Source organism: Natrix helvetica (assembly GCF_964273705.1).
Source record: "Natrix helvetica genome assembly, chromosome: Z".
Taxonomy (NCBI): domain Eukaryota; kingdom Metazoa; phylum Chordata; class Lepidosauria; order Squamata; family Natricidae; genus Natrix; species Natrix helvetica.
Genome location: NC_138554.1, coordinates 112,443,858 through 112,455,991, shown reverse-complemented (window position 1 = coordinate 112,455,991; position 12,134 = coordinate 112,443,858). Strand labels below are relative to the sequence as shown.

Sequence of the window (12,134 nt, the reverse complement as noted above, 5' to 3'; positions counted from 1 at the left end):
ATACCTCTGGATTCGCTCGATTGTATTAATGTCCGATATACAGTGTGGATTCCAGGCAGATGAGCTTTATTTGGGAATTGGTGTGGCAAAACTTTTGTATACTCTAGTTTGCAGTATAATGTCACTGGAGAAGAAGCTTTTCAAAATTAGGTTAACAACTCTTAATACCTTTTTGGCAATGCTGTTACGTTGAGTTCTGGGGCTTAGATCATTTGAGATTACTCTGAGGTCTTTGACTGAGTGAGGCAGTGAACACAACTAATATTCCTTCCTCCTTCCATTTTCCCCACAGCAACAGTCCTGTGAAGTTGGTTGGGCTAAAAAAGCAACTGGCTCAAAGTCACCCAGTCTGCTTTCATGCCTAAGGCAGTACTAGAGCTCATAGTCTCTTAGTTTCTAGATCAGCACCTTAACCTCTGCTGGCTAACCAATTAAAGACTAATCAACTAAGTAAAACAACTAAGTAAAAAGGAATTAATAAATAAGGCTTTTTAACATGTTTTTCTTTGCTATCATGCAAAAAAAAAAAAGTTAAAGCCGCAATATCTTAAACTTTTGATTCAGCATACAAGAAAAGACAATGGAAGTTCTGTGCAAAATGCCAAAATAATAGTTTTATCTATTCAAGATATATTTATATCTTCTTTAAACAAATGCTTTGAATTACAGCAAGAGTTAAAAGCAGAAATATAGCCACAAGTCCAATTTTCTCCATTTTTGTCTTTGAGTTAGAGGCATTATACGAATATTCCATGTATTACTTGATTGGACAAGGTGAGATACATATATACAAATTCTCCACAAGCAACCACAGGAGAGGTAAATGGGAGCTCCATGTGCAGAAGCTTTTAAGCAAATAGAACCTTTTGACAATGAAGGATGCTTGTCTGCCTGAATATCCCCACTGGGTTTCCATTAACACTTAATCCTAATCCATAATTAACACAGTACAATTGATATATTCATATATCCTGCTATAAGTGCTATATTTAAACCAATAAAAGCTGAATCACAGTTTAATGTGAGGTTCAATTCACTCAACATGCAAAGAGTTCTGGCTTTTTCACCTAGGAAAATGTGCCTGAGCCACCTGATAGTTTTGACATTCAATCAAATTGCTTCTTGTTAAGCAAATTCATTTATGACACAGATCCTATGAAAATGGCAGATCATTAGCAATGGACTCATTACATTCCTTGTTAACATTTGAGTACCTGATACCAGAGGTGGTATTCAGCAGGTTCTGACCAGTTCTAGAGAACTGGTAGCGGAACTTTTGAGTAGCTCAGAGAACCGGTAAATACCACCTTTGACTGGCTCCGCCCCCCCCCCCCCTATTATCTGCCTCACGAGTCCCAGCTGATCGGGAGAAAATGAAGATTTTGCAGTATTCTTCCCCTGCCACACCCACTAAGCCACCTCCACCAAGCCACACCACACCCACCAAACCACACCCACAGAACCGGTAGTAAAAAAATTTGAATCCCACCACTGTCTGATAATTCTGAACTTGTTTTAAAAACAATTGAATTATGTCATTCCCCCACCCCATGTATTTGGCTTATAGTGATAGCAAACATTTTTTGTCAAAAATTTAAAAATGTGGTTCTTTTGGTGTCTCTGCCTCTCTCTCACTCACACACACACACAGACACACACATGCACCCCTGAACAAATAACCCAATTCTTTATCTTCCCCCATCCTAGGCAATCCTAAATAGCAGGACTCAGACATTGTCAAAATTGGGTCTAAAGTGGAGGCCCAGGACTTGATTTCAGCCCTACTGCCATCACTGCCAGTCTAAAAGGCCACTTTACACTATTGTCCCAGAAGCATGAACCTTGGGACCAGCACTGTTGCCTGCAGAGTCCAGTGCTTTAAAGAATCTGCCTGTTGTGGCCCGCCAGTGGAGCTAGCAGCAGATTCGGACAGTATGGCAGTTGGGGAGGAACATGGATCAGTCATGGAGTCTGGGAAAGCCTCTGATGAGGGCTCTGTGTTGGAGGCAGAGAGGGGGGCAGAGCCACATGCCAGTTATCAGCTGCCTTCAGTGTCAGACATCAGTGAGGCAGGTGAACAGCTGGAGCCTATTCCCAGTGTGCGCCTCCCAGAGGAAATAAAAGAGGAGCAAAAGGGGGATGGAGTTTGCAGGAGACAATTAGTTTGCTCATTTGGTTCGTGACTCTCCGAGACTCCTTGCCAAGTTTTGCAGATATTGGCCTGACTGTTATCTAAGCCAGATAAGGTCTGGGACTGTAAATCCTCCCTTGAAAGACTTTGCTGGGTGTAAATGAGCAGAATTTACAGTAAATTAATAAAAGAGGTTTTTTTTCCCTCGGGACAAGGAGTTTGCTTCATGCTCTTGAGAAGCCTAGGTCAGAACATTGCCTTGGTACTCTTTCTGTGGCCTACTTGAGACTGCTCCAGGTCACATAAGGCTTCATTTTTAAAGCAGGTTTGAAAAATGTTCTTCCACATTCTCTGCAGTCTCCAAACCTTCTGGAAGCAAACCCTGTACTCAGGCAATTTTCAGGGGCTCCTGGAGCCATGCAACAGCTCATCCCATTCCTACATGGTCTCCAGCCTCCAATAATCACATGATAACAAGCATGATTTTGAGAATAGTTCTGTTGGTGTTGGTGAGTGGTGGCATGCCATCATTCATCATCATTGGGTTAATTTCCCCCCGTCCACTGTTGTTTTAATTTATTCTAATTTACTCATATTCTTCTTTTTCTTTTAGGATTTTTTGGGTAATACTGGGAATATCCATGGGTGAAACCATTCCATATACATCTTAACTCTAAATTCAGCTGCACCCTTATGTTAACTATAATGGCTCCTTAAAATGTAAGACCTACCTTTTGAAATAAGGCAGGCCAGAACAGACGGAAAATTGGGATTACCTTAAACCAAAGAAATTTATTATTTATTTATTTAGTTAGTTAGTTAGTAAGTTAGTTAGTTAGTTAGTTAGTTAGTTTATTTATTTATTTATTTATTATTTATTTAGTTATTTAGTTATTTATTTATTTAGTTTGTTTATTTATTATTTATTTATTTACTAGTTTAGTTTATCTAAGAATGTGGTTCTCCAGAATGATTTGTCTTGCCCTATATAACGTCACTCTCTCTAAAAGCATATTTAAAGAGATGACACAGATCTTTAATATATTTGATCATATTAATCCACAACGTTATTTTGTTAACTTCTAAATCAACAATGTTTAACAACAAAGCTCAACTGTCACATAGTCATCTACAACATGATAACTTTTGCATTATATTAGTGCAATTTAACAATCCTTTTTATAAAAATGCTAGGACTAGAACAGAACAGTTAATCTAACAAGCCTTGTATGCAGAACAAGTCAAACTGTCTTTTCTTAGAAATTGAAGGAAAAAGAGATGGAGCCTATGAATCATGACAAGAAAAAAGAAGAGAGATTACTACAACATAACGAAATTCATCCAGCTCTAGTCAGAGGAAGAATTATTGCTTTCTCTGTCACTCAAACCATTTCCCAGCCACCACTACCCCCTCAACAGACCCCCTGAACACCTCAACCATCAAATGAGAGAAAGAGAACACCGCTGAATAAAAATTACTCATTCAGTCATCTTTGATGCACCTTGGTACAACAAACATGATTGATATGAACATATTCTGTGAAGAATATTCTGCTTTATTTTCATCTATTAAAACAGACATTACCATCACATTTTACTTTGAGGCTATTATTAGCTAGTCCAATTAATAACATATCACTTCTGACATTCCTTTCTCCTGAGTATCATCACCAGGTCTCTAAATGGACATAATTAAGATGATTATTTCTGATCTTTCCTGTTTCTGCAAACTTGACAATATTGATTAATTTATAGTTAAGTGTTTTCAACCGCATAGACTAAAACCAAATTTTTACCAATTACAACTATTTAAAATGTTGATGCTCAATCCATTGATAACATTACTGAGATTTAGTATACTCATAATTCTATTTACATCAGATTAATTTTATGATACCTTTTATATTGTTGGAGCTTAAAATTAAGGACAGATTTCATTGGCAATATCAAGAAAAAAGAAGAAGCTCTTGATTTTTTTTTCATTTAATATAAAATATAAAAATGGAATAGTTAGTACTATCCTTAAAATAAATTTAAAAAACATAGAACCAAAATCTCTTTTTTGCAATCCCAAAACAATTTCCAATCACAATGGAAATGAAGTCTCCTGTGATTAACTATGTTGTAAATGCTAAAATATGTTTAATTAGCCCTAGATGTTAATATCCAAGTTGGACTTTCAGTGTTTCTTTCATGTTCCCTAATGATCAACTGAATTTGTGCAGCCTAGATATGGCAGCACCACCAACAGCAATATTATTAGCCGTATTATTATTTCTATTCTGTACTAGCTACAACTGGAACAGAATGCACTGGTACGGACAGTTCTGAAGGCCCCACGGGTGGCACATGTGATACTGTTGTTATGTGAGTCACACAGATTTGCTTCCAGGTCCAATTTAAGGCAATGGTCACTCCCTTTAAATCCCTGTATGGCGTCGAATCAGGGTATGTGAGGACCTACCTTACTCCAGGCTACCCATCATCTTGGTTTTTAATTTTAATTTTTAACTTTTTATTCTATTTTAATTGCTTTTTTTCACTTTCTAACTTTTATTATAGTGTAAGTTGTCCAGAGTTACTGTATCAGTAAGATGGGCAGCATAGAAAGCCAATAATATTATTTTTTCCCCATATAATTTATACAAGATATTACTGTAGAGAAAGAATCATAGTGCCTTCAAAGAGGATATGATTTATGATTGTGAATAATACAAAATGTATGAGTGAGCAAATGTCAGGAAAATTACTACCCCCAAGTTATACAAAAACAGCTATTTTCAATTTAAAAATTTATTTTTTTGTTTCCACTACCTGCTTTTCAAGCTCATATAATTTTCCTTCTCTTGCAATAACAATATAAACATTTGCTAGTCAAATTCTCATTTGGCACTGTTGACAAAATAACAATTCTTTAATCATAGTTGGTTTGGAAAACAACAAAAACAAATGCGAAGTCCACTGTTTAATAAAGAATAGGGGGAAAAATCCCAGAGAGATTTTTTTTTTTTACTTAATGCTGACTCTTTTAAGTTTGCAGCAAGGGCTGGAGAAAAGTATAAAAAGTTAACCTGGATTTCAGCATAAATACAAAATTAAAACTAGTTTACAAGCTTGTCTGTTTATAAAAAAGATTTTAACCAATCTTTTAACCACAGAAGGTAAAGTCTTTTAAGATTCAAATTTACTTGGAGTAAATAATTATAAGCAATTCATGGAATAGTTATCTTCAATGAAAAGATCATTTGCATTCATATGCCCTGAAAGGTTAAAATTTTCATTTTCAAATAAAGCAGCTTACAAAAAATGTTTCTATATACAGAGTTCAGCATATGAACTATAGTATATGGCAATACAAATGCAAAAGAAAGAGAGAAAGATTCAGATGGTCTGTGCCTCAGGATCATCATCCTATGATGAAAAAATTGTCAAGAAGAGAACAGCATCACAATTAACTACAATTCATAAAGACCTAAATCTCTTTTATGGAAAAAAGAAATTAAAATGCAATTTTTAATTGAAAGGCCAATGCAATTGGTGGCAACTTAGAAGAAAACATTAACTTATTTCTTTTTTGATTAGGACAATTGTATAGAAATCAATTCAGTAAAGAAGAGAAGTTCTCTGCATAAAATTTCTTTATAAAGCACTAAGGCATGTAGAATTTCACCGGCAAAATCATTAGTTGTCAGGAGACGAAGGCAAATGGTGTGTTTTCAAAATACAAATGTTTTGGTTCATGAAAGCATTTGTTTATCTGTAATGTTAATTACTATCTTTTGATTAAACATCATTTTGCTTTCGTATGACTAAGTAGTTAAAGCCCATGATGCACACAATACTAGATTATTTACCTGGTGTATTTAATTCACATTGTTTATGTACCACACTTTACATACACTCCTTTTTCTTCACAAGGCACATTAAAATATATTAAAACTACAAAATGGCAATAATTGCATTCCCACCAAAAACAAACCAAGAGGAAAACTAGACATCTCTTCATTCCCTTAAATGCTGAGTAGCATCATGTTCAATTACTCAACCATAATTTGAAAGTGTTTATTTTATTTTTATTATTAAATTTATTTGCTGTCCATCTAATTTCAAAGTGACTCTGGGCGGCTGACAGTATTGAAAGCAATAAAATCATAAAAGATAAATATTTATAAAACAATAAAAATGGAAATCAAAAATAAAATTATGGTTTAAAAAATAGGGAGTTAGGGGACAGGATGCGCAGGAGGGTTGGTGGGATTGCCTCTTAATTCATCAACTACCTCCAGTGTGATGTTTCCCCATTGGGGCTCCAAGCCATCTGGCAGTGCCAGGCCTTCAGGCTCTTACAAAAGGTCAGAAGAGTGGGAGCCACTCTTAGGGAGCAAAATGTTTCAAAGATCAGGAGTCATGGCAAAGACAGCCCTTATCCTGGATCCTGCCTGCTGAAATTCATTGAACCACAAGACAGTTTTGTAAAAGCAAAAACCTTCCGATTTCACTTATAATATTGATAATACTGTTTTCTGTTGTAACATTCCATTATTTATTTTACATGTTGGTTTGCATTAAGTCAGTAAGTTTTCAAGAAACTTCTTTTAAAAGTTAGGCATGAGCAAATTTTATCTATCTTGTACAATGCAAACTCCATCAATTCTGCTGTTATGACTTTTAATATTTTGCAAATGTTTCCTTCCTTCCTTCACTTCCCTCCTTCTATGATGCATTTCATCATTTCATAAACATTCAATAAATTTGTTTACCTTCCTCTTCAGAACTGTTTGTCCTGCTTATCTACAGTATACGCATACATTTAATTCAATATTAATCCACTGAAATACTATTAATAATCTATGTCCTCATCAATGATTAACCAAACAAACATAACAAACGCTTTTCTTTTATTATTTCTGTCATATTTATAAAATATTACCAGTGTCAATGATAATTATAGCACAATTGCTAGCATAATTTCCAAGACTAAATCCTCCTTCCCATTTCAGTCTGATCACCTGTATCTAGATTAACTGAACCTAGTCTGCATCAAACTGGTAACTGCCAGATAGATTATACCCAGTTATTATGTTTTTATGTAATCACCCATAGCAAAACAAAAACAAGTTGGTGGAAAACTCAAGAGAAACTTGATTTTCTAAGAAAATAATGTATTTAGCCAAGAAAAAAATAAAGATATCATGGAATGTAATTGTTAGAATGCTCACACTGGAAGAATCCAATCTATTTGTTCAGATGACTAAGCCACACTGTAGGGTTATTGGAGGTTTTTTAAAAAAGGAGGGATGGGGAAAAGCTGAACTGCTTCTAGGAATGGAATAAAATAGTGATAAATGTAAAAAATTAAAGAAACCAGATTTCATTAATTAGAATTAGCTTGTGATTCTAGTGATTACATTTCCTGTATCTTTTGTTAAATTTTGAGCAATTGTTTAACTCACCAATTACATCCAGGCCATTGGTGAAATTCAGAAATCTTCATATAAATACTAAGTCCAATAAAATATGATTTATTATATACAAAAAGGTACACATCTAGAACATGTTGGATTTTCCCCCTCAATTTTCTACAATATTTAATTGCTAACGTTATTGATTGAAACTAAATTTCTTACAGCTTACTTATTTTTAAGTTGGGTTAAGCTAAAGTATTAAAAAACTGTCAGAATCGGAAGCTGGTTAAATGAACCAGCAAAGTCACTGTTCCTCTCTATTCTGCATTGATCAGACCGTACTTAGGATATTGTATTCAGTTCTGGGCACCACGTTTTAAAAAGAAATTAATATACAGGAGTGTATTCAGAGGGGAAGATTAAGAAGAATGGAGAATAGCATAGGGAGATATGAGAACTGTCTTTAAGTGTATGAAAGGCTGTCATGTAGAAGTCTGGGCAAAACTTTTTAGAGTCATTCCAAAACACAGGACGAGATACTGTGGATTTAAATTCAAATCCCCAGACCAAACATACTACATGTTAAAGCACTAAAAGCAGTAACAGAGGAATTAATGGATCTACTTTCAGTAATGTTTGAGAATGACTTGGATGGGGAAGTTGACAAGGCACTTCTCAGATCTGCAGGTGATACAAAACTGAGGGCCGTGGCTAACATTTTAAATCAACATTTCTTAAGATGAGGACTCTCAAGATAGTGATTGGTTTGGAAACCAAGTCCTATAAGAAACAGTTCATGGAGGGATGGGTGTGTGTTTGTTTGTATGTGCATGCACACATGCTTAGTTTTCAGGAAAAAAGAGTAAGGGAAGATATGATAGCAATCTTCAAATATCTGAAGAACTATCCCGTAAAAGAAATGAGTTCATTCGCCTTTGCCCCACTATGAAGAAGGAATTTCAGGCAAGATCCCAGATTACTTCCTGGCTCTATAGGCTGAACAGACAGTGAAACAGGTTGTCATACATGATGTGATGTAATAGGTCTTTAAACAAAGTCTGAATCTGTGACTATCTGTCACAGATACTCTAGAGCAGTGATTCTCAACCTCTTCTTCACCATATGCCCCTTTTATGTACCTTTTGTGGTCATGGACTGTGACCGTGGACCCCAAGACAACTCAAGATTTAAATCATAACACCGCTTCAAGCTTTTGCGAATCTCCTGTGATCATAGCCCTCAGGGGTTCGTGGACCACAACATTCAACATTCAAAGATTCAAAACTGCTCTAATTTCATGAATATATATATATTCATATATATATATATATATATATATATATATATATATATATATATATATATATGTTTTCGTAGATTTTCACGGGTGTAGGTATGCTGGTTTTGTTGTATCCGGGTCTTTTCCCGTGTAAGGTTGAGATTGCCTTTGCAACGTTTCGGCAGGATCTCACCTGCCATCTTCAAGCTGTGGGCTTAAAATGTTCATGGATTTTAAGCCCACAGCTTGAAGATGGCAGGTGAGATCCTGCCGAAACGTTGCAAAGACAATCTCAACCTTACATGGGAAAAGACCCGAATACAACAAAACCAGCATATATGCATTATAGCTGTAGGTGGGTTCATTTTACCCTAAAATAATGTTTGTTCATAAATGGATCAATTGTGATTCAGACGGAAGAATGCACGGAAACACCAGCTTGTCTGAAATAGCACCTAACAGATCACTTTGAAACTTCTGAAGTCACATTAAGGAGACATCTTACAACAGAGAGTGGTCAGGACAGCCGCGAAGATTATAGGAAGGCTGCTTCCTGTTATTCAGAATACTGCTTACAAGTGCTATGTGCTTAGAGCTCAAAGCATTGTTAGGCACCCCACACACCCTCTTTACATCTGTTTCTTTTGCTCCCCTTTGGGGAGCAGGGAGGAGGTTTCGAAGTATTTCTAGCAAGATTACCAGATTCTGTAACAGCTTTGTTTCCAATGCCATCTGTCTGTATACATCCGAACTAAACTGTGTTGTTTCTCGGTGCCATATAAAATATGTGGGTATACGCATGCTTTTGAATTTATTTACTTATTTTGTCATGTTTATGTAGTGTATATTGGAGATGGTATAGTCCATTGCATATAGCTTTGAGAGAGATATGCAACAAAATTCTATTTTAATGTATGCCGATTAGTGTACCTTCAAAGTGACAATAAAGTTATTCTATCTATCTATCTATCTATCTATCTATCTATCTATCTATCTATCTATCTATCTATCTATCTATGTATCATCTATCATCTATCTATCATCTATCTATCATCTATCTATCTATCTATCTATCTATCTATCTATCTATCATCTATCTATCATCTATCTATCTATCTATCATCTATCTATCTATCTATCTATCTATCTATCTATCTTTCTATCATCTATCTATCTATCTATCTATCTATCTATCTATCATCTATCTATCATCTATCTATCTATCTATCTATCATCTATCTATCTATCTATCTATCTATCTATCTATCTATCTATCTATCTTTCTATCATCTATCTATCTATCTATCTATCTATCTATCTATCATCTACCTACCTACCTACCTACCTACCTACCTACCTACCTACCTATCTACCTATCTCTTTAAAAGATGGAAGCTTACATACATATGCCCAGAATCTGAAATGTAGCTTCAACGTTTAAACATTTTAATGCTTCTTTAAACATGATGCTTTATTTTAATACCTTTAGAAAAATAGAATTAGCATATCATTTTTACAGCACAGGATACAGGCCACTTAGATTTCCTATTGTCTATTTTATTTTCACAAAAGAACAACTGCTATGTTGAGGTCTTATGATATTATGCTTTGGTCATCATTTTGTAGTATTTTGAAACAAATATATTGGTCAGATTGTTGCACTGCATTCAATCAACCAAGAGACTAAATATAAGGATAAAAATATCTTTTAATTGGCTAAAATAATTCAAATGGTTTACATAAACTTATAATGCAAAGATTTTGCCCATTTAGATTTTTTTCTCACCAGTTACACATTTAACAGTGATTTTTTTTATTTAAAAAGATGGTTCAAAAGACTTCTTTCTATGTATTTGGCTAAGAATTACAGCCATGAAATTTTCCATGTGAGAAAAAACAATACATAAACTTTTAAAAGTTCACCATGTTTAGAAATATCTTAATGAAACTCTCCAAGTTTATCAAAGGTCATCAAGAAGGCCCAGATATATTGTAATCCTCAGAAAGATGTATTAAAAGTTTTTAAATTTTGAAAAGTGTGATGTTTTTACATGCATTGGCAACTGGCAATGTGCTCTGGAAATCCAAGACAATAGTCATTTTGGCTTCCTTGCAGAAGTCAAGATTCATTTTCTCAATGTGTGGTAAATTAACTGCTTCCAATCATGGTTGTCTTATTGTGCTTATATACGGTAGATTTAGACACCTAGAATTCACTTGTCTTTCATCTTTTAGAAATGTCAATTTTTCTAATGACAAACAAATGATTCACTCTACACATTTCCACTTCTTAGCACTTCATCTTGGACCCATGCATTTTTACAGGGAGAGGATTAACATGCCTGATATAAAACAGTATGTATATGGTAGCAAATTACAATATAATGCATATGGTAGCAAAATACAATAGAAACAGCTTTAACTTTTGCACTGTCTTGAAGTATATCTTTACTCAGTCTTTTTCTGATATATCAAGATAATTAGAAAAATAAATACAAGGAAATTAGAATTTATGTACTATAAATCCAGGGCAGGGGTGGGTTCTGGCAGGCATTACTGCTGGTTCACTCGTGGGTGCGTTGCGCGTGCATGCACATTGCAATAAAAATTGTTCTGCACATGCGCAGAAGAGAAAAACAAGATGGCAGAGTCTATGGTGTGGCAGGCCTGGGTCGCTGCCCGTTCCAGCGACCCAGGCCACCAAACCACTACTGGTTTGGCCAAACTGGGCTGAAGCAGTAGGAATCCACTACTGATCCAGGATTTAAAGGTCTGAACCCTAACTCTTTTCAGGTAATTCAAACTTTTCATCTGTATAATGTTACTTCCCATCTGCATAAGACAACAAGGAAGATTATTAAAAGGAAATGCAGAATTAGCACAGCTGTTCTAATAATGCATTTGTTCTACAAAAAATAATGGTATCAGACATAAATATTAAATATATCTTAATTAATTCAGCCCTGTCCTGCTATATGAGAGACCCTTTTGCTTTGTCATATTTGATATCCTTTATTTTGACTGCTTACTCAAACACAACCTACAAATGTTAGGATATAAATACATCAATGTATAATTCCTTGCCAGCTCTTCGTTCTTCTTTATCCTTTTAGAATAAATATATACTTGCCTTTTTTTTAAGGGATTTGTTCCTGTCTTCCAACCAATCATCCATCTGATCCTCAATATCTTCAATAGATGTCCCATGATCATATGATGGTATATATGCATTTGTTTCAGCCACAGTATACACAGGAAATTCAGATTTTGGTTTTTTGACTTTAGGTTTTTTTTCCTCTGTGAAAAATCAGAAGGAATT

At 34.9% G+C, this 12,134-nt stretch overlaps 1 protein-coding gene across 2 annotated transcripts in view; it reads right to left on the bottom strand.

Moving 5' to 3' along the window:
* Nucleotides 1–12,134, bottom strand: part of DNAJC1 (DnaJ heat shock protein family (Hsp40) member C1) — a 112,512-nt gene that overhangs the window by 42,902 nt on the left and 57,476 nt on the right. For both annotated transcript variants that reach the window (XM_081971696.1, XM_081971697.1), the window contains one exon: nucleotides 11,946–12,112. In XM_081971696.1, coding sequence (XP_081827822.1) covers nucleotides 11,946–12,112 — 167 coding nt within the window. The remainder of the gene's footprint in view (nucleotides 1–11,945; nucleotides 12,113–12,134) is intronic.